We start from the raw sequence: 22597 nt of genomic DNA on the forward strand, positions 1-22597 counted from the left end.
ATACCCAGAAATTTTGTAGGTTTCCAGAGTGCAACTGCGCTGGAATCTTACTCTTCTGCTACAGATCCACATGGCTACCCATCTGAAAAAATGCAGGGAGAGTCTTCTATCAAAAGCACGGTGTGCATTTAAATCTTCTGCCCAGATTAAATTTTCCCTGAGTTCATAATAAACCTTTCCCTGTTTCTGTCCACACTGTACTACGTCTTCTTGATTTACTGGATAAAAATACCAGCGTACCCAACAGTACCGACAAGTCTGCGCTTCGAAGGAGAATGAACAACTGCAAAGCGGGCCGCATGCCAAGTTAAACCTAGCAGCAGTCTAAACTCAACCTTTATATTTGCATGAGCTGGATTTAACGGCACTCAATCCCAAAAGAAATTAAGAATCTGAGTCAATAGAACGTATTAATAAACCCAAGCCGGCATCTCCTTTCCCGTCCACCTGACTGATGGGCACATTTTATATTCAAGAAAAAACACATGGAATAGCTGTTAAAGAAAAGGTCATTTTTCAAACTACTGTACAGATTCCTTTCTGCGTTTCTTGCAAGGTGTGGGTCTAGCCACAATCTTCCTCAACTAGCTATCTTTGCACAGCAAATATAATCCTTTCAGACTTGGTTACCCAACAGGGGTGTATGGGGTCAAATGTCCCCAGGCTGCGGCCATTTAGTCACCGGGGGGGGGGAGAAATAGCCCCCCAACACCTCTCCTCCCCCCCCCCCAGGTCCATACACCGACTTCAAGATCTGGTGCAAAAAACCATTGTTTGGTTGTGGTGGGGGAGGGCGGCTGCCCATCTTGGGAAGGAGGGAAAGCTGAAAACTCAGATTTTGCACCGGGCTACATTTTCCCTAGATCAGCGGTGGCGAACCTATGGCACGAGTGCCAGAGGTGACACTCAGAGCCCTTTCTGTGGGCACACGTGCACAGAGTTCATCATGGGGGGGGCAGAAAATCACCCCCCTCCACACACACACACACACAAACGCACATTTAGGCTAGCCTGGGCACGATCCTTTACCTGGGAGTAAGCTCGGTTGCTGGCAACCTAGGGTCGTGATCCACCCATTCAAAGGGTTGCACGGTTGCTTCACCAAGCTTACTCCCAAGTAACGTGCACCTCCGAGCCAACCGTTTTTTCTAAACTAAAACCTCAGTATTCAGGTTAAATTGCCGTGTTGGCACTTTGTGATAAATAAGTGGGTTTTGGGTTGCAGTTTGGGCACTCGGTCTCGAAAAGGTTCGCCATCACTGCCCTAGATACACCTCTGCCCAAGTACTAGTAATGGGGAAAGGGATGGAGTGGGTGAGAGAAAGAAAGAGCGAGATCCTTCACCTGCCATTCGGAATGAGGTTACAACCAAACAGTTACCTTATAAGAAATATTCCTTTGCTGCGCAGTCTCTGACACTTTCTCAACCAGGTTTTGTAACCTTTGTTGCGTGGCGTGCGATACGTAGCTAACAACGTCGGGATGGATTTCCGTTATTCCGTGCTTTTTACCTGAGTTTCAAAGTACAAAGGAAAGGCAGTTGGTAACCAACGCAAGTCACTACTGCTAACTCTACATAAGAACATAAGAACAAGCCAGCTGGATCAGACTAGAGTCCATCTAGTCCAGCACTCTGCTACTACATGAGTGGCTCCACCAGGTCGCAGGGAGACTCACATGCAGGAGGTGGAGAAAAGCAATGGCTCTTACTGGAAACGGCTGTTGCTCCCAAGCACCTGGTTTGTTAAGGCATTTGCAATCTCAGATCAAAGAGGATCACGATTGGTAGCCATAAATCGACTTCTCCTCCATAAATCTGTCCAAGCCCCTTTTAAAGCTATCCAGGTTAGTGGCCATCACCACCTCCTGTGGCAGCATATTCCAAACACCAATCACACATTGCATGAAGAAGTGTTTCCTTTTATTAGTCCTAATTCTTCCCCCCAGCATTTTCAATGAATGCCCCCTGGTTCTAGTATTGTGAGAAAGAGAGAAAAATTTCTCTCTGTCCACATTTTCTACCCCATGCATAATTTTATAGACTTCAATCATATCCCCCCTCAGACGTCTCCTCTCCAAACTAAAGAGTCCCAAACGCTGCAGCCTCTCCTCATAAGGAAGGTGCTCTGGGGCGAGTTGACACATGCATGCACGCTGCGATGGTTAACATTTCTGGCTTCCCCCTTCACCATCCCACAACCTTCTTGCCACTCCATCTATCAGGTGGAAATTTCTTCCACCTTCTCCCTCGCTGTAAATGAGATTTTTTTTCCACCTGAATTGCTTAAGAAGTATAGGTTTTAACTTGACTCACTGTCTTATAGGTTTATAGCTATTGTATTTTATCTTGTTTTTGTGAATTGTTGTGAACCACCCTGGGCCCACAAAGGGAAGAGTGGCATAGAAATGTAATTTCTTTTAGAGTTTGTTGATGAGAGGAAGGAATGTAAAGGTCTTAAAAATTATAGCAATATTTAATTTAATCGCTACATCGTTAATATAGTAAGAGTTGGGTTTTTTCCTCTTATTAAAGTTGATAAATTTAAAGAATTTAAGAAATATGTTGGATCTAGATGAGGAAAGATAAAACCTGATGTAAAGTTAGCCAGAAGTAACAATTAAGTTTATCAAAATCTGATTTTTTTTGTTATGAAAGTGTTATTCTTCCATAAGTTCCTTAACTTGAGTAAGTTACTTGTAATTGTGATTTACTTAATGTGTGTTGTTCTGGAATTGTTTAGTTTGTAATGTCTGGGTTTTTTTCTTTTTTGTATCTATTAAATAAAGTTTATATTTTAAAACTTTCTTTAAAAGAAAGTTAATTAAATAAGTGTCAATCAGAAGGCTTGCTGGGCAGAAGTCCTACCTGACCCCACAAACTTTCCTAAAAACACTTGGCAGGCACCAGAAAAGGTGTCAGCGGATGCCACTGTGCCCACGGGCACCACGCTGGGGACCCCTGCCTGGGGTAGTTTTTACACTTAAAAGTTCAATTTCTGAATGAGATGAGCTCCCTTTTTAGAAAGCTGCGCACCATACGGGTACACCTGCCAGTAAGCAACTACCAGCTGCAGCTCCCCCACGGCGCATGTATTTCGTGGAAAACTTGGGTTTTGTGGTCTGTAAGGTCCCAACAGTCCAGAGCTTAAGCAGCTGATACCAAAATTAAAAATCTGCACACGTCAAGCTGTGCCCTTCATCAGGTACCTACCTATTTCTAGTATCCTTCTTTGCAAAGGTGCCGGGAGGAGAAAGGTCTCGTCTTTACACGACCTAGTTAACGTGCCCACCAACTCGGAATTGGTAGCCAATATACGTGCGCTCTCTTCAGATAGGTTGACTCCCGCCATCGACGCGACATCATTAATATCGTCATCGTCCCTTCAGAAACGGAAAATATTGATATCAAAATTGATATTTTCTGTTGTCTAAAAACAAAACCCCGAACCCCAAGAATTCTTGAATTCTACCCATCCCCCCTCCCAATAAGAAGGCAATCCAGATTTAAAATCAACATGTGCTGAGGCACAAACTGCATTCACTGGATGGCAGAATGGATTTAGGAAAACAAAAATTGAGCAAACTTAAGAAAAGAAAGGGGGTTATTTTTTTAACTCGAAACGCTACCCTGTTTCCCTGAAAATAAGACATTCCCTGAAAATAAGACGTAGTAGAGTTTTTGCTGAAGTTAACTTTAAATGCATCAAAAGCATCCCCGAAAGTGAAGGCGCTTGTAAAGTTTTTTTGTTTGGAAGCATGCCCGCTTCTAAGGCTCAAGAACTGCATCGAGCCAACTGTGGGAGAAGCGTGAAAAATAAAGACTATCCCTGAAGAAATAAGACCCTTATGCGCATCTTTGGGAGCAAAAATTAACATAAGACACTGTCTTATTTTCAGGGAAACACGGTACTACCCTTAAAACCTGCTTAAAAGAAAAGGATTTTCAAACATTGTCAGCAACTGAGATTACAGAAGAAGTGGGAAAGAAGACTGCGTCCAACAAAGCCATTGAAAGCTGGTATTAATGATGAAGATCTCCATTCAAAAAAGCAAGCTAGAAAGGTTTTCGTTATGGAATACTCGTGCTTTCTGAATGGATTAAAAGACGGGATAAACTATTTGCGGTGTGGTGGTTCAGAGTGTTGGACTAGTACCTGGGAGACCCAAATTCAACCCCCCCCCCCCTTTGTGTCATGGATGTCCACTGGGTGACAAGGGGCAAGTCATACTCTCTCGGCCTAACCCACTTCACAGGGTTGTTGTGAAGATAACATGGAGCAAAGGAGAATGATGCAAGACACTTTGGGACCCCAAAGTGTCAGAGCAAGAAGTCAAATTGAAAATGAACAGTATAAAAGAGTGTGCACATAAGCAGTAAGCAGATAGCCTGGCAAACTAACCTGGGATCCCACCAAGAAACCTACCTACCTACCTACCTACCCACCCACCCTCCATCCATCTATTGCAGGGGTCTGCAACCGGTGGCTCTCCAGATGTTCATGGACTACAATTCCCATCAGCCTCTACCAGCATGGCCAATTAGCCATGCTGGCAGGGGCTGATGGGAATTGTAGTCCATGAACATCTGGAGAGTCACCGGTTGCAGACCCCTGACCTATTGCATTTGTATCCCGCCATATCTCCAAAGACTCAAGGCGGCTCACAGTAAAAACATACATAACAGATACAACAAATATAATAAATATATAAAACATTTAAAGCATCAAAATTACATCAGTTTAAAAACAACTACAACAGATAGAATAAAAACCTCAACGTGGGAGCACAAAATAAATAGAAGAAACAGACGCACGCGCCATCTCCAGCGAGGACCAGAGATGGTTTAAAGAGAAAGGGAATGTCCGGCTGGCTCAACAGAGAAGGCCTGCGGCCCAGAGAACTAACAGCTATGCTTTTGCAAGGTGGCTCCTGCCGGAACTAAAGAGGGCGGGAGCCTCGCTGAAGGTCCGGATTTCACTAGGGAGAGCGTTCCACCAGGCCGGGGGCCAGGGATGTAAAAGCCCTGGGCCATGTCGAAGCCAGCCACGCAGTCCTGGAGGCCAGGACCACTAACAAAGTGCCAAGTGCCAGCACCCATCAAAATTATCTCTTGTGGTCTCCTCTGGCTCAGTCAGATCTTTCAGCATAAACACACATAGGAGATTCCTTACCTAAAAGAGCCTCCCCCAGGTTCTTTGAGTTTGTTTTTTTGAGCAGCTGCAGCTTGACTTGAAAGAGTAGAGAGAGCTTTGGTTCCAGGCAATACTGTTTGTTTTACCACAGGGACTGCAAGGGGGAGAGAGAGAAAAAAAAACAAGATTGATGCTCTTAACCATGTAAAATGAGAGAAGTGCAGCAAATTTGTGCCGATTGAAGAGTTCTGTTTTGGAGGGAGGAATTTTAAAAGAGGAAGGATTGGTGCTGAGTGTGTGAGCGCACATGGTCGACTCAAATGCGCCAGTTACCTGAGTAGCCAAGCTATTTGAAACGTTTGCACACAAAATGCTAGAGCGCATACAATATTCACGACAGTCAGAAAGAAACCGCTACAAGTTATTTCATAAGAAAGAGAACAGATAATATGTTATGCAAACACTATCTTTTTTTTTATGTTCCAGGTGTCTTTACATCAGTTTGACCTCTCACTAAATAATTTTCAGAGCTGATACATCCAGGGTCCTCATACTAGACATGAACATACAAGAAAGCTTCAAGCACGGGCAACTGTAACAGCTCTTTTTCCACTGGAAATTAAAACCGGTCTGAAAACATGAAGTTTGGGTCAAGTTCAAATAAACTGAACTGAAACCTTGAATGGCATTCAGATAACAAGGATAACAAGGATAATACACACTTTTTAAAAAATACAAATTCTACAAAAAAAATACAAATTTATAAAAGAGCATATAACAAAATAAGGATCTATATTTTTTAAAAAAAACCCTCTAAAATGATAAATTAAAAACTGAACAAAGCGTTTCAATGGTTACATTAAGAGCGCCTTGCAATTACAATACAGAGGCACCTGACAGTCAACTCTAAGACTTCTCTTGAGCCGTTGTCCAGAAGGAAGAGGGTTTTCTGTTGGCCCGTGAGAATGCTGCTGTCAATCAACAAAGTTGCCAGATACTTCCTCCTAGCTGCGTTATATAAAGGGTAACGGTGTAGGATATGATGAATTGACTCTTCACAATTCATGTTACAAATGCAAAACCTTTCATGGCGTGATATTTTCATCTCCCTATTGTATCTCAGGGAAGATGGAAAGATGTTACATCACGCCAAGGAGCCTGCACGTCGGAGTTTGGGTTCAGGAAGTAAATATAAATAGTTGGATATAATTGTTTTTCCAAAAGAAATGCCAAGATACAAAGGCAAGCAGAATCTACTAGGCTGATCAATCAGACTCAAGTCTTCAATTAGAGTCAAGCACAGATTATATTCTCTCTCTTTTTCATAGATTCATAGTTGGGAGGAGCCACACAGGCCACTGGGTCCAATCCCCTGCTCACTGCAGGATCAGCCTAGAGCACATGTGTCGCACAGTCCATAACATCTGGAGGGCCGAAAGTTTGACACCTATGGCCTAAAGCAGTGATGGCGAACCTTTTCGAGACTGAGTGCCCAAATTGCAACTCAAAACCCACTTATTTATCGCAAAGTGCCAACAATACAGGCAATTTAAGCCCACCGAATACTTTGAAGGTTTTCAAGTTTTAGAAAAAAAAACGAGTTGGCTCCAGGGAGATGTCGTTACTCGGAGGAGTAAGCTTGCAGGAGAGTGGAATTACAGCGGTTGGTGGCTTTGCTTTGAAGCAACCATGAAACTCTTCCAATGGGTGAATCACGACCCTAGGAGAGTTTACTCAGAAGCAAGTCCCATTGCCAGCAACCGAGCTTACTCCCAGGTAAAGGATCGCCCTTTAGTTCTTCGCATGAAAATCAGTGGGGTTTAACAGCGCTCAACAGGGTTACCTACACTGCTTCCCCAAAACTAGGTCTTAGGTTTAATGCTAATAATCGAGCTCAGCAGCCCAGGCCATCCTAGATGTGGGGGAGGGGGGCACTCTGTTTGCTCAGAGCCCATAGAGAGGGCTCTGAGTACCACCTCTGGCACCCGTGCCATAGGTTCGCCACCACTGGCCTAGAGCATTCCTAACAAGTGTTCATCCAGCCGCTACTTTGAGACTGACAACAACATGTCCACCTGCCATTCAAAAAGAAAACGCGCTTTCTCCTACTAGCAACACATTTTCTGGGCAGAAGCTGCATTTTTCAAGAGCGTAGCTGCAAATGTTTTGCCCTTGAATGAATCAGGGATTGTCAAGAGAGCTTTCAGAGATGACTGCTATTTCCCAAGTGCAGCAGTTTCAGGACTGAACACTAGGTGGGGCCCTGCTATTAACAGAACAGATCCCATCGCCCTACAGAGAAAAGCATCTGTCTTACCTGTCTGAAGCGGGTTCAGCTGAATCTGTTGAGGGGCAGTAAGCATAATACGATTGTGAGGCGGTCGCAAGGCTACCATAGGGGTCTGTGTCAACGTCACCTGCGGAGGCCTAATTAATGTGCCCGGTTTTTGAGACTGCTGGATTACCTGAAAAAAATGGTGGCGGAGAGAGGGGAGAGAAATTAATGCTACGGTAGCAGGTGAGAACATAAAGACTGCTTGACATCCAATATAAGGAGTGCTGCTCAGAGATTGTTTGCAAGCGACTGACTTGCTAAGAATGGTCGCTAATTTATTTTGCTTCTGAAGGGCTTCCAACATCTGATTCATCTGCAAGTAACAGAGGGGGTCTAGAAACTTTCGAGTTGCTTAAGGTAAAAGTGAAATGGTAAGCAATGCATTTGGTAAGGGCACTTTAGAGATATTAACATTACTGAAGGCATGCCATCAAGTGTCAGGACTACGACTCCCAGCATGCACCAGTTCCTGCCGTACTGGCCCCAAAGTGGAAACACGTTAGCCAACGGGAGCCAAGGGCGGGAGAAAGGGGGAGAGGTGATTGGACCACCTCCACTACGAACCTACAATAAATGCTGGAACCAAGGAAGGAATCCTCAGTTCCAGCACCCTGCAGCTAGGGCGAGCCAATTCAAGACTTTGTCCGAGTGGCTTCAGCCTTACATCAAGTTGCAGCCAACTTATCGCAACCCTACATGGCTCTCAAAGCAAGAGAAAGACAGGCGGTTTGCCATTGCCTGCCTCCACATAGTAACCCCGCTCTTCCTTGGTGGTCTCCCACCATGCTTGCCTTCTGAGATCTGAGAAGATCAGGCTAGCAGGGGTCATTCAGGTCAGGACACCATACATCAAATCGCATGTACTTTTGTGCCTACCTGTAAGGGGTGGTGGCTAAGACTCTCTTGGCTTCTGAGATCTGAAGAGATCGGGCTAGCCTGGGTCGGTGTAATGTGGGGGGGCCATTTTAGACGCTGGGTTTCTGACCTGTCTCGCGCAGTCCTGAAATAACTTTCTCCTCTCAATTACGTGGCCTGTAGCCTGAAGGAGTTCCCTTTTCCATGACAACAAAGCCCCAGCATAAGTAGCAGGTGAGGTCTGATTGAGATGAAATTTAAATAATTTTCTACTTCACATGGCTGTTGGGATAAAGCAGCGCTTGCTAATAAGTCACATGTATGTGGGCCTTCAACATGCGTTTTTCAGGAAGACTTTGGTTCTAACTTGCGCTCATAGGTACCCCTTACTGGCTGGGCTCACGGGAGGAAAAGCTCTGGCCGCAGGCAGAGCCAGCTGTATGCTTAGTAATCCATTCTGATGTACGCACCACCTGCGTGGGCTGCCCTTGTTTGCCAACCCCCACTTGCGTGGGCTGCGTCAGGCTGATGACCGGCTGCTGCAAGGTACTCGTGACGGTGGCCGTGGTCTTCCCTGCCGTACGCTGAATGGGGCTGTTCAGCATCACCGCTGTCAGAGTGGTCGTGGCCTGTGTCGTGGGCTGCTGCTGCTGGCTTTGCTGAATGAAAGCCGCCGAGTCCGGAGTCAGCTGTCTCAAGGCAGGTAAGCTCCGCTGTGGAAAGAGAAGGGGGTGGGGTGGGGAGAAAATACATGTGTTACTGTGAGTGCTAACGCAGCTTCAGATGCTCGTGAGAAAGAGGCACTGACCAAGGTAGAAACACACAGAATGCATACATAATCTATAACGTGGTGGTGGGTAGAAAGTGCCCTCAAGTCACAGCTGATTTATGGCGACTCGATCCAAAATCTTCTATCGGGTTTCCAAGTAAAGAGGTAGTTTGCCATTGCCTGAGTCAACAGGGGAGAGAACTGTCACTGGCCCAAGGTCATCCAGCAGGCTTCATGTGGAGGAGAGGGGAATCAAACTTGGTTTTCCAGGTTAGAGTCCACCGCTCTTAACGACTACACCATGCTGGCTCTCCATCCATACCCTCGCGGTCCGCGCTATGCATTGGCCGGCCCTGTGTGCTTACCTCATTCCACAAGATTGCCAGGCAGCTGTTTGTTTCTGGGCTCAGTGAGAGGTAGTGGAGATCTTTAAAGCCCTTCACAAGTAGGATTCACAGACCTTGGGGACAATTGGCCACAACCCTGATTGGTCACTACTTGCTGTGAGGAGTTCCGGAACTGTCAGAATAAACTGTGCCGGCTCCCAAGCTTTTTCAGAGGTGGTTCTCAACCCTGTGGAACAGCCTGACAACGGAGGCATGAGACTCAACTATTTTGACAGCTATCGTTTTTAAGAGGGCTTTCTGATAACTTGGTGACTGGTTGCGAACGGATGTTTTCCCCAGGAGGCTCACTGGCAGTCTATGAGACTAGTTTCTTGCTTTCTTATTTCTGCTTTTGGTGGTGGAAAGGGCTGTCAAGTCACCGCTGACCTATGGTGGCCCTGAAGGGTTTTCAAGGCAAGAGAAGAACAGAGGCTGTTTGCCATTGCCTGCCTTGATGCACCAAACATGGACGCCCTTGGTGGTCTCCCATCCAAGTACTAACCAGGTCTGACCCTGCTTAGCTTCCAAGATCTGACAAGATTCTTAAACTATTTCCCTGCAAACATATTCTTTTTCTGAATGGGAAAGATTAGGGGAAGTGAGCATATGTATACATTACATCACAGTTTATGTCTAACCAAACAGGTTTCGTTTGTGATTGAACATGAATTATATCAGATTTCCTGCTGAACTCTCTGATAGAGATTCTACATTACTAGACTCCTTTGGAATGCATATAAAATCATATTTAAAAATATGAATAGACAGATTCATATTATTGTCGTCAATCTGTCCTCTTTAATACACAAGTCAGGTATCGCTTTTAATATGTGTGATCTGTAACTCCCTTGATAAGAAGGGCATGACATACCACTGTAAGAGATGCAGAGAGAATGAAAAGACATTATTACCTTCAAGAAAGGCACAAGGTAGGGTTGAGGTAAAGAATTAAGTTCCCGGTACAGCCTGTTAGTGAAATCTTCAGCTTCAATTTTGCCATCCTGTGAAAAAAAAAAATCAAAATTTTCAAATAGCTCTTCAGGCCTCATTTGTTTAAACCAATTGGAAGGAACATTTGATAAAGACTAAATCCCCAACGTGATATATATCCTAACATGATATAGAGCAGTGAAATACAAAGCTACAACTGGTCCAAAATGCAGCGGCTCGACTGCTCACAAGCAGCGCCTTCCGAGATCACATCCAGCCTGTGTTACGCCGCTTGCATTGGCTCCCAGTCGAGTTCCGAATCATCTTCAAGGTATGGGTTTTGACCTTTAAGGCCTTACGCGGCCTGGGACCTTCAAACCTTGCAACCGGAGGTGTGCTCCCATATGTCCCTATTAGGCCTCTGCGCTCCCAGCGAAGGCCAATCTGCTGGTGGTCCCAGGCCCCTCAATGATCTGGCTGGCCTTCTGCAGACCAGGGCCATTACGGACCAGCCCCCAGCCTAGTGGAACACTCTTCACTCCAGCTATCCCGGGCCCTGTGGGACCTTGAATTGTTGGAGTCCGCCAGGGCCTGTAAGACTGAGTTGGTCCGCAGACGCTTTACCGGTGCCCAGCTATTGAATGGTGCCCCCTTCTGTTCTCGCCTCTGTTTACATCTTTTTATTGATGGAGCCAGCAGTCTTCCCGTTTAGGGAGGGCTTTAAAAATGGGTTTTGCTGGGCACCTTCGACTTCGATTTTAAATGTTGTACTAACCGCTGTTTTTAAAGGAGATTTAGTAATTTATCTGTATTGAAATTTAATTGTTTAGTTTTGATTGTGTTTAGTTGTATTGTGATTTAATTTTGTTGTACACCGCCCAGAGCCCTTTGGGGATAGGGCAGTATATAAAACTAAACAATGAATGAATGAATGAATGAATGAATGAATGAATGAATGAATGAATGAATGAATGAATGAATGAAAACATAAACTACTCCTCCAGCCATAATTTCAGCATAATCAGAATTTTTTTGTTTTTAAAGTATACAACATTTTAGTATTTTAAAGCTGCAATCCTAAAACACATTCCTGGGAGTAAGTCCTGTGAAGACAATGAGACTCACTTACAAGCAATCCTGCTCAGGATTAGTCTCTAAAACTCTTTTTAAAAATTTCAAAACTACTCAGTTTGGCTGTTCAAAGTGAATGCTTAAAACCTGCCATTTATTTTCCCCAACTTTGCTTTATTTAGCAAACCAACCATTAAGGTTCAGCCCTTCTACAGTCTTCCTCGCTGGCTTACCTGTCCTCCTAAAAACAGACTTTCTGAATGGCTATCTAAAGCTGCTGAGTCTTTTCTTTTCTTTTTTTTTCAAAATGTTGCTTCCCTCCGTTCAGCCAATAAAGTGCACAAAAATATCTGCTGGGCCCGGTCCTTATCAAATCCCCACATTCACGAAATTGTACCCGAAACCACACTGCACAACAGTTTCCCCCTGTGCGCCTTACCAGCAAGTTCTGGACTAATTCTTTCACGTTAGCTGCAGTTTCTGTAGACTGCTTTCCAGAAGAGGCCAGTTTTATTAGTGTAGAGAGAAAATTCTTGCATTTTTTCACATTTTCCATGGTTTCCTGTTGGAAGGGAAAACAGGGAAACAGAGAGGGGGGGACAGAGAGGGAGATTTTAACAAAATTAAATTTTGCCTCAGTATTCTAGAGCTCAGACCAAACTTGTATGTCCAGCAACTATTTCATTGCTGTTCAAATATACAGATCAAGGTGATGCATTTCTTCCTTTCAAATACAAAAGAACAAAGATGGTAGTGAATTGAGACCCACTTGAGAAACTCATATTTTTAAGAGGTTTTGCTTTCTTTTCTCTTAATCAAGTGGTGAGAAAGTACAGACTTAAAAAGAGGTTTTGCAGGGGCGGGGCAAAATGAAGCACCATTTGCACCCTTACCTCCACAAAGCAACTCAGGTGGTCTTCTCACCATAGCCAACCCTGCTTAGCTTCTGAGATCTGACCTGATCAACAAGCATGGGCTATACAGTTCAGGGTACGCAAGTTTCTAGCCCTTGTGAATTCAAAGGTAGGGTTCACGCTGTGTGAATTCCAAGAGTCAAATGGGTGGCCCAATGGGTTTTTCTATGGAAAACAATCATACAAAAGTAGACTTTTTGTTAGCACAGAGTCTGGGTCCTCTTGGTTCAGAACTTTGAATTATTTCATTTACTTTTCAGCATCAATTACACGTAGCCTAGTGGTTGATCAGCTGCACAAATCATTTCCCCAGAGGACGCATCCACTCGGGATGTTTCAGACTTGTTAAGCTAGACCATGGAAAGGAACACTATGCCAGAGCAGAGATCAGCCTGCCCTTGGCTGATCACTTAGATACAGGCAACTGATTATCTGGATCCCAGGGACCTACGCATCATATGCAACGAGATCCTTACTGTGGCGGCAGTTGAGGCCGCGGTGGCTGCCTGCACCGTCCTCTGAGCAGTTCCAGTCTGCACAGCAGCGGCTGCTCCCAACGCCGACGTTTGCGCCGTACTGCCCAGTACGATCTGAGGCTGCAAGAAACACAGACATTTGGCAGTCAGAGAGTGGGAAAGCAGGGGACCAGTCACTGTTGTCGGATTGTCCCCCGGTATGATGTTAAAATCCATCCTCTCAAGAGATGCTGTAGCTCAACCACCTAGCCTAATGCAGTTTAAAGGTATGGCCACCAGGGGGCACGAAGGACTATACATTCAACATGGGAAAACTCTGCAAGTTGGTTGAAGGATGCAGGTATTTCGCTTAAAAGGTAGACGGGGTAGAGGGAAAACCATGCAAGGACTCCTGTGTCAATGGACCAAACTAGCACTATAGCCTGTCCATCAATCCCTAGGAGCTCCAGGAAGCTTATACACCCCTCCCCCTTTACCTGAAAGCAACCAATCTTATAAAAGGTGAGTCGAGTTCACAGAGTGTGGCTAGGCTCCAAGATTACACATGGGCACCTGAGGCGTACCTTTGCCTTACTGAAGTCCAACTATCAATGCTGTGTTCAGGATAAAGATGGCAGTTGATTTGGGAATTCATCCGCCATTTCCTAGACTGTCTCTGTTCAACAATGCTCCGCTTGGGCTTAGTGCCCTGGGGACAGAACTAGGTAGGCACCAGGACCCAAGCGGAACATTCTAGGACAAAGATGGTCCAGGAAATGGGAGATGAATTTACAGATCTCCTGTCATCTTAATCCTGAACAGGGTATAGCTGCTATACTATGGCTACCAATCTTGATCCTCCTTGATCTCAGATTGCAAATATAGCATATGAACCCGAATTTTCGGGAGCAGAAACGGCAGAAGGCCATTGCTGCATACCACACGTGAGCTCCCAAAGGCACCTGGTGGGCCACTGCGAGTAGCAGAGTGCTGGACTAGATGGGATCTGGTCTGATCCAGCAGGCTAGTTCTTATGTTCTTATGTTACATCACCTAGACACTTTGGACAGGGCCATATAAATCCCGTTCACTTTCTGCCCACAAGTGTTTTACAGGGATACTGTTCACGCAACAGACACCAGATATTAACCCTGCAAACAACCCCCCCCCCCCCCCACAAAAACACTCTTCTGCTTCTCTGCTACATCGGTAGCTCAGCGTGTAAGCACAGACCAAGGAAGGAGTTCACACAATAACTGGCAGACATACAAATGGGAAGAGTTTCGCATTGTTTTCCGAGGTGTTAAAAACCCTTATTTAGGGGTATTAGCAATTCAAACATCTTATTCAAAGGCCCTTCCGCACATGCAGAATAGTGCACTTTCAATCCACTTTCAATCCACTTTGAAGCCGGATTTTACAGTGCGGAATAGCAAAATCCACTTTCAAACAATTGTGAAAGAGGATTGAAAGGCCATTATTCAGCATGTGCAAAAGTGCCCAAAGAAATCGCCATCGCAAAGAGACCCTTTTCTCTGGCTCCTGCCGTCTAATGGCTATCAAAGATCTAAAGCAGCTGGATAATTCAGAATCGCCTGCGACTGCAGTTCAGAGAAGTAAAGCGCCTTTCTCCGCTCTGCGGTTCTGCAGCTCCCGGTAGAAAGTTCTTTTAATCGAGCATTTGAACAAACACTTTGAACGAAGCTGAGTTTCCTCCTAAAGAGCAGTCTGTCAAGTTCAAAACAAGTAATTTAAAGACAAGTCTACGGACACCTATTAACTGTCGCTCCTCATTCTTTCTTTGTGCAACTAATCCAGGGGGGAAAAAAGCTAATTGCTGAAGGGGTGGTCGGAAGGGTGGATTGCCAATAAACTGGTTTATTAGGCCTGTAGTTACAATGCTCGTGCCAATTTCATTAGGTGATGTAACGGACTAAAAATGGAAGGCAGAAACGGATTACGCTACAACAGAGGATTCACACACTCCATAAAAGCAGCACCACAAAGCACATTTGTGTGATTACTGGAGTATCGATGTATTAAATACACAAGAGGATGGAGAAGGAAGTCTTACATTAGTGATATTCAGGCTTCCTAACTTCTGAGTCCTGGATTTGTCTACTGATCAATTCCAGTGTGTTCCAGAGGATTTCTGATACGTGGCTTAAGGTGAACTCTCCTTTTGCATGGGATGCCAGCCAGGAACCAACCCCACACCTGTGTAACCTGAGAACGCACTTTGAGGCAGCTTTTTGCAGGGGAAGATCAACTGTGGCAGACACCTTTCTGGGAAACTCATCCACCTGATCTTCTCAAGGGGAGCCTCATAAACGAACTCAGAACACTGATGGAAAACTGCTGTTCCAATCTCTATACAGAAACTATTTTAATAAACCCACAGAGCACACCTAGGCAGCACCCACTCCAGGTTACATCCAATGGAATCAACTAACTTAGCGTGAAATAAGTCTACACAGACTAGAGCAGAAGGCCCAATGGAACCTCAGAGACCAACAAAATTGATTCCAGCCAAGCTCTTCATGACTCACAGCTCTCCTCATTAGATGCATGAGGCAGCCATTCTTAAAGGATGCAAAATAACAGAAAAGGGGGGGAGGTTTAAGAAAGGGGGGGGGATCTAAAACCACACCCAATCAGAAGAGTGATCAATCCCACTCAGTGAGTGTGAAGTGCTCATATGTGTTGGCAGAAGGGCAGAGTGGTTTTCACCACCACCTCTCTGATGGCTTGTTACGAAGAAAAGTAAGGGGCAGTCCCATGAGTGAGTTTTTAGTCAGCCTTTGTTAAAGGGATGGTTGGCCATCGGCTTCCCCAGTCTTCCAGACTTTATCCCCAGCGAGCCAGGACCTCATTTTACAAGCCTCAAAAGGATGGAAGGCTGAGTCAATTTTGAGCCACCGACTTCCATCGGGATTGAACTCAGGTCAAGAGGAGATTGGACTGCTGTACTGCAGCTTACCACTTTGCCCCATGGGGTTCCTTGTCCCCAAGAAAGGCCAGTTTAAAACATTTCTTTTATTTATTTAAAAGTTTTGCATGTTTCCTTTCCACCCAAATAGGGGCCCCAAGATGGGAACCTTTTCCTCCTCCACCAACCCACACCATTTCCCTAAAATGGCGGAAGCAGCAGTGGCATCGGAGGTTAAGAGCTCGTGTATCTAATCTGGAGGAACCGGGTTTGATTCCCAGCTCTGCCGCCTGAGCTGTGGAGGCTTATCTGGGGGATTCAGATTCGCCTGTACACTCCCACACACACCAGCTGGGTGACCTTGGACTAGTCACAGCTTCTCGGAGCTCTCTTGGCCCCACCCACCTCACAGGGTGTTTGTTGTGAGGGGGGAAGGGCAAGGAGATTGTAAGCCCCTTTGAGTCTCCTGCAGGAGAGAAAGGGGGGATAAATTCAAACTCTTCTCTTCTTCTTCTTCTAAAAGCACCACACCATTTCCCTATAACAGTGGTGGCGAACCTTTGGCACTCCAGATGTTATGGACTACAATTCCCATCAGCCCCTTCCATGGGGGGTGGGGGGGGGGGGGGGTGGGGGGGGGGGGGGGTGGGGGGGGGGGGGGGTGGGGGGGGGGGGGGGTGGGGGGGGGGGGGGGTGGGGGGGGGGGGGGGTGGGGGGGGGGGGGGGTGGGGGGGGGGGGGGGTGGGGGGGGGGGGGGGTGGGGGGGGGGGGGGGTGGGGGGGGGGGGGGGTGGGGGGGGGGGGGGGTGGGGGGGGGGGGGGGTGGGGGGGGGGGGGGGTGGGGGGGGGGGGGGGTGGGGGGGGGGGGGGGTGGGGGGGGGGGGGGGTGGGGGGGGGGGGGGGTGGGGGGGGGGGGGGGTGGGGGGGGGGGGGGGTGGGGGGGGGGGGGGGTGGGGGGGGGGGGGGGTGGGGGGGGGGGGGGGTGGGGGGGGGGGGGGGTGGGGGGGGGGGGGGGTGGGGGGGGGGGGGGGTGGGGGGGGGGGGGGGTGGGGGGGGGGGGGGGTGGGGGGGGGGGGGGGTGGGGGGGGGGGGGGGTGGGGGGGGGGGGGGGTGGGGGGGGGGGGGGGTGGGGGGGGGGGGGGGTGGGGGGGGGGGGGGGTGGGGGGGGGGGGGGGTGGGGGGGGGGGGGGGTGGGGGGGGGGGGGGGTGGGGGGGGGGGGGGGTGGGGGGGGGGGGGGGTGGGGGGGGGGGGGGGTGGGGGGGGGGGGGGGTGGGGGGGGGGGGGGGTGGGGGGGGGGGGGGGTGGGGGGGGGGGGGGGTGGGGGGGGGGGGGGGTGGGGGGGGGGGGGGGTGGGGGGGGGGGGGGGTGGGGGGGGGGGGGGGTGGGGGGGGGGGGGGGTGGGGGGGGGGGGGGGTGGGGGGGGGGGGGGGTGGGGGGGGGGGGGGGTGGGGGGGGGGGGGGGTGGGGGGGGGGGGGGGTGGGGGGGGGGGGGGGTGGGGGGGGGGGGGGGTGGGGGGGGGGGGGGGTGGGGGGGGGGGGGGGTGGGGGGGGGGGGGGGTGGGGGGGGGGGGGGGTGGGGGGGGGGGGGGGTGGGGGGGGGGGGGGGTGGGGGGGGGGGGGGGTGGGGGGGGGGGGGGGTGGGGGGGGGGGGGGGTGGGGGGGGGGGGGGGTGGGGGGGGGGGGGGGTGGGGGGGGGGGGGGGTGGGGGGGGGGGGGGGTGGGGGGGGGGGGGGGTGGGGGGGGGGGGGGGTGGGGGGGGGGGGGGGTGGGGGGGGGGGGGGGTGGGGGGGGGGGGGGGTGGGGGGGGGGGGGGGTGGGGGGGGGGGGGGGTGGGGGGGGGGGGGGGTGGGGGGGGGGGGGGGTGGGGGGGGGGGGGGGTGGGGGGGGGGGGGGGTGGGGGGGGGGGGGGGTGGGGGGGGGGGGGGGTGGGGGGGGGGGGGGGTGGGGGGGGGGGGGGGTGGGGGGGGGGGGGGGTGGGGGGGGGGGGGGGTGGGGGGGGGGGGGGGTGGGGGGGGGGGGGGGTGGGGGGGGGGGGGGGTGGGGGGGGGGGGGGGTGGGGGGGGGGGGGGGTGGGGGGGGGGGGGGGTGGGGGGGGGGGGGGGTGGGGGGGGGGGGGGGTGGGGGGGGGGGGGGGTGGGGGGGGGGGGGGGTGGGGGGGGGGGGGGGTGGGGGGGGGGGGGGGTGGGGGGGGGGGGGGGTGGGGGGGGGGGGGGGTGGGGGGGGGGGGGGGTGGGGGGGGGGGGGGGTGGGGGGGGGGGGGGGTGGGGGGGGGGGGGGGTGGGGGGGGGGGGGGGTGGGGGGGGGGGGGGGTGGGGGGGGGGGGGGGTGGGGGGGGGGGGGGGTGGGGGGGGGGGGGGGTGGGGGGGGGGGGGGGTGGGGGGGGGGGGGGGTGGGGGGGGGGGGGGGTGGGGGGGGGGGGGGGTGGGGGGGGGGGGGGGTGGGGGGGGGGGGGGGTGGGGGGGGGGGGGGGTGGGGGGGGGGGGGGGTGGGGGGGGGGGGGGGTGGGGGGGGGGGGGGGTGGGGGGGGGGGGGGGTGGGGGGGGGGGGGGGTGGGGGGGGGGGGGGGTGGGGGGGGGGGGGGGTGGGGGGGGGGGGGGGTGGGGGGGGGGGGGGGTGGGGGGGGGGGGGGGTGGGGGGGGGGGGGGGTGGGGGGGGGGGGGGGTGGGGGGGGGGGGGGGTGGGGGGGGGGGGGGGTGGGGGGGGGGGGGGGTGGGGGGGGGGGGGGGTGGGGGGGGGGGGGGGTGGGGGGGGGGGGGGGTGGGGGGGGGGGGGGGTGGGGGGGGGGGGGGGTGGGGGGGGGGGGGGGTGGGGGGGGGGGGGGGTGGGGGGGGGGGGGGGTGGGGGGGGGGGGGGGTGGGGGGGGGGGGGGGTGGGGGGGGGGGGGGGTGGGGGGGGGGGGGGGTGGGGGGGGGGGGGGGTGGGGGGGGGGGGGGGTGGGGGGGGGGGGGGGTGGGGGGGGGGGGGGGTGGGGGGGGGGGGGGGTGGGGGGGGGGGGGGGTGGGGGGGGGGGGGGGTGGGGGGGGGGGGGGGTGGGGGGGGGGGGGGGTGGGGGGGGGGGGGGGTGGGGGGGGGGGGGGGTGGGGGGGGGGGGGGGTGGGGGGGGGGGGGGGTGGGGGGGGGGGGGGGTGGGGGGGGGGGGGGGTGGGGGGGGGGGGGGGTGGGGGGGGGGGGGGGTGGGGGGGGGGGGGGGTGGGGGGGGGGGGGGGTGGGGGGGGGGGGGGGTGGGGGGGGGGGGGGGTGGGGGGGGGGGGGGGTGGGGGGGGGGGGGGGTGGGGGGGGGGGGGGGTGGGGGGGGGGGGGGGTGGGGGGGGGGGGGGGTGGGGGGGGGGGGGGGTGGGGGGGGGGGGGGGTGGGGGGGGGGGGGGGTGGGGGGGGGGGGGGGTGGGGGGGGGGGGGGGTGGGGGGGGGGGGGGGTGGGGGGGGGGGGGGGTGGGGGGGGGGGGGGGTGGGGGGGGGGGGGGGTGGGGGGGGGGGGGGGTGGGGGGGGGGGGGGGTGGGGGGGGGGGGGGGTGGGGGGGGGGGGGGGTGGGGGGGGGGGGGGGTGGGGGGGGGGGGGGGTGGGGGGGGGGGGGGGTGGGGGGGGGGGGGGGTGGGGGGGGGGGGGGGTGGGGGGGGGGGGGGGTGGGGGGGGGGGGGGGTGGGGGGGGGGGGGGGTGGGGGGGGGGGGGGGTGGGGGGGGGGGGGGGTGGGGGGGGGGGGGGGTGGGGGGGGGGGGGGGTGGGGGGGGGGGGGGGTGGGGGGGGGGGGGGGTGGGGGGGGGGGGGGGTGGGGGGGGGGGGGGGTGGGGGGGGGGGGGGGTGGGGGGGGGGGGGGGTGGGGGGGGGGGGGGGTGGGGGGGGGGGGGGGTGGGGGGGGGGGGGGGTGGGGGGGGGGGGGGGTGGGGGGGGGGGGGGGTGGGGGGGGGGGGGGGTGGGGGGGGGGGGGGGTGGGGGGGGGGGGGGGTGGGGGGGGGGGGGGGTGGGGGGGGGGGGGGGTGGGGGGGGGGGGGGGTGGGGGGGGGGGGGGGTGGGGGGGGGGGGGGGTGGGGGGGGGGGGGGGTGGGGGGGGGGGGGGGTGGGGGGGGGGGGGGGTGGGGGGGGGGGGGGGTGGGGGGGGGGGGGGGTGGGGGGGGGGGGGGGTGGGGGGGGGGGGGGGTGGGGGGGGGGGGGGGTGGGGGGGGGGGGGGGTGGGGGGGGGGGGGGGTGGGGGGGGGGGGGGGTGGGGGGGGGGGGGGGTGGGGGGGGGGGGGGGTGGGGGGGGGGGGGGGTGGGGGGGGGGGGGGGTGGGGGGGGGGGGGGGTGGGGGGGGGGGGGGGTGGGGGGGGGGGGGGGTGGGGGGGGGGGGGGGTGGGGGGGGGGGGGGGTGGGGGGGGGGGGGGGTGGGGGGGGGGGGGGGTGGGGGGGGGGGGGGGTGGGGGGGGGGGGGGGTGGGGGGGGGGGGGGGTGGGGGGGGGGGGGGGTGGGGGGGGGGGGGGGTGGGGGGGGGGGGGGGTGGGGGGGGGGGGGGGTGGGGGGGGGGGGGGGTGGGGGGGGGGGGGGGTGGGGGGGGGGGGGGGTGGGGGGGGGGGGGGGTGGGGGGGGGGGGGGGTGGGGGGGGGGGGGGGTGGGGGGGGGGGGGGGTGGGGGGGGGGGGGGGTGGGGGGGGGGGGGGGTGGGGGGGGGGGGGGGTGGGGGGGGGGGGGGGTGGGGGGGGGGGGGGGTGGGGGGGGGGGGGGGTGGGGGGGGGGGGGGGTGGGGGGGGGGGGGGGTGGGGGGGGGGGGGGGTGGGGGGGGGGGGGGGTGGGGGGGGGGGGGGGTGGGGGGGGGGGGGGGTGGGGGGGGGGGGGGGTGGGGGGGGGGGGGGGTGGGGGGGGGGGGGGGTGGGGGGGGGGGGGGGTGGGGGGGGGGGGGGGTGGGGGGGGGGGGGGGTGGGGGGGGGGGGGGGTGGGGGGGGGGGGGGGTGGGGGGGGGGGGGGGTGGGGGGGGGGGGGGGTGGGGGGGGGGGGGGGTGGGGGGGGGGGGGGGTGGGGGGGGGGGGGGGTGGGGGGGGGGGGGGGTGGGGGGGGGGGGGGGTGGGGGGGGGGGGGGGTGGGGGGGGGGGGGGGTGGGGGGGGGGGGGGGTGGGGGGGGGGGGGGGTGGGGGGGGGGGGGGGTGGGGGGGGGGGGGGGTGGGGGGGGGGGGGGGTGGGGGGGGGGGGGGGTGGGGGGGGGGGGGGGTGGGGGGGGGGGGGGGTGGGGGGGGGGGGGGGTGGGGGGGGGGGGGGGTGGGGGGGGGGGGGGGTGGGGGGGGGGGGGGGTGGGGGGGGGGGGGGGTGGGGGGGGGGGGGGGTGGGGGGGGGGGGGGGTGGGGGGGGGGGGGGGTGGGGGGGGGGGGGGGTGGGGGGGGGGGGGGGTGGGGGGGGGGGGGGGTGGGGGGGGGGGGGGGTGGGGGGGGGGGGGGGTGGGGGGGGGGGGGGGTGGGGGGGGGGGGGGGTGGGGGGGGGGGGGGGTGGGGGGGGGGGGGGGTGGGGGGGGGGGGGGGTGGGGGGGGGGGGGGGTGGGGGGGGGGGGGGGTGGGGGGGGGGGGGGGTGGGGGGGGGGGGGGGTGGGGGGGGGGGGGGGTGGGGGGGGGGGGGGGTGGGGGGGGGGGGGGGTGGGGGGGGGGGGGGGTGGGGGGGGGGGGGGGTGGGGGGGGGGGGGGGTGGGGGGGGGGGGGGGTGGGGGGGGGGGGGGGTGGGGGGGGGGGGGGGTGGGGGGGGGGGGGGGTGGGGGGGGGGGGGGGTGGGGGGGGGGGGGGGTGGGGGGGGGGGGGGGTGGGGGGGGGGGGGGGTGGGGGGGGGGGGGGGTGGGGGGGGGGGGGGGTGGGGGGGGGGGGGGGTGGGGGGGGGGGGGGGTGGGGGGGGGGGGGGGTGGGGGGGGGGGGGGGTGGGGGGGGGGGGGGGTGGGGGGGGGGGGGGGTGGGGGGGGGGGGGGGTGGGGGGGGGGGGGGGTGGGGGGGGGGGGGGGTGGGGGGGGGGGGGGGTGGGGGGGGGGGGGGGTGGGGGGGGGGGGGGGTGGGGGGGGGGGGGGGTGGGGGGGGGGGGGGGTGGGGGGGGGGGGGGGTGGGGGGGGGGGGGGGTGGGGGGGGGGGGGGGTGGGGGGGGGGGGGGGTGGGGGGGGGGGGGGGTGGGGGGGGGGGGGGGTGGGGGGGGGGGGGGGTGGGGGGGGGGGGGGGTGGGGGGGGGGGGGGGTGGGGGGGGGGGGGGGTGGGGGGGGGGGGGGGTGGGGGGGGGGGGGGGTGGGGGGGGGGGGGGGTGGGGGGGGGGGGGGGTGGGGGGGGGGGGGGGTGGGGGGGGGGGGGGGTGGGGGGGGGGGGGGGTGGGGGGGGGGGGGGGTGGGGGGGGGGGGGGGTGGGGGGGGGGGGGGGTGGGGGGGGGGGGGGGTGGGGGGGGGGGGGGGTGGGGGGGGGGGGGGGTGGGGGGGGGGGGGGGTGGGGGGGGGGGGGGGTGGGGGGGGGGGGGGGTGGGGGGGGGGGGGGGTGGGGGGGGGGGGGGGTGGGGGGGGGGGGGGGTGGGGGGGGGGGGGGGTGGGGGGGGGGGGGGGTGGGGGGGGGGGGGGGTGGGGGGGGGGGGGGGTGGGGGGGGGGGGGGGTGGGGGGGGGGGGGGGTGGGGGGGGGGGGGGGTGGGGGGGGGGGGGGGTGGGGGGGGGGGGGGGTGGGGGGGGGGGGGGGTGGGGGGGGGGGGGGGTGGGGGGGGGGGGGGGTGGGGGGGGGGGGGGGTGGGGGGGGGGGGGGGTGGGGGGGGGGGGGGGTGGGGGGGGGGGGGGGTGGGGGGGGGGGGGGGTGGGGGGGGGGGGGGGTGGGGGGGGGGGGGGGTGGGGGGGGGGGGGGGTGGGGGGGGGGGGGG

General features: G+C 58.6%; 1 protein-coding gene across 1 annotated transcript in view; it reads right to left on the reverse strand.

Annotated features, from left to right (window-relative positions):
* TAF4 (TATA-box binding protein associated factor 4) overlaps window positions 1-12990 on the reverse strand; it is a 31058-nt gene extending 18068 nt beyond the window's left edge. Inside the window, exons 1-8 of the mRNA XM_048498256.1 lie at window positions 12869-12990; window positions 11918-12040; window positions 10389-10478; window positions 8793-9035; window positions 7450-7597; window positions 5172-5286; window positions 3212-3381; window positions 1381-1511 (exon numbers count right to left, since the gene is read on the reverse strand). Coding sequence (XP_048354213.1) covers window positions 1381-1511; window positions 3212-3381; window positions 5172-5286; window positions 7450-7597; window positions 8793-9035; window positions 10389-10478; window positions 11918-12034 — 1014 coding nt within the window. The 5' untranslated portion in view covers window positions 12035-12040; window positions 12869-12990. The remainder of the gene's footprint in view (window positions 1-1380; window positions 1512-3211; window positions 3382-5171; window positions 5287-7449; window positions 7598-8792; window positions 9036-10388; window positions 10479-11917; window positions 12041-12868) is intronic.
* Window positions 12991-22597: the final 9607 nt, after the last annotated feature.

This window comes from Sphaerodactylus townsendi, linkage group LG05 (assembly GCF_021028975.2).
Source record: "Sphaerodactylus townsendi isolate TG3544 linkage group LG05, MPM_Stown_v2.3, whole genome shotgun sequence".
Taxonomy (NCBI): Eukaryota; Metazoa; Chordata; class Lepidosauria; order Squamata; family Sphaerodactylidae; genus Sphaerodactylus; species Sphaerodactylus townsendi.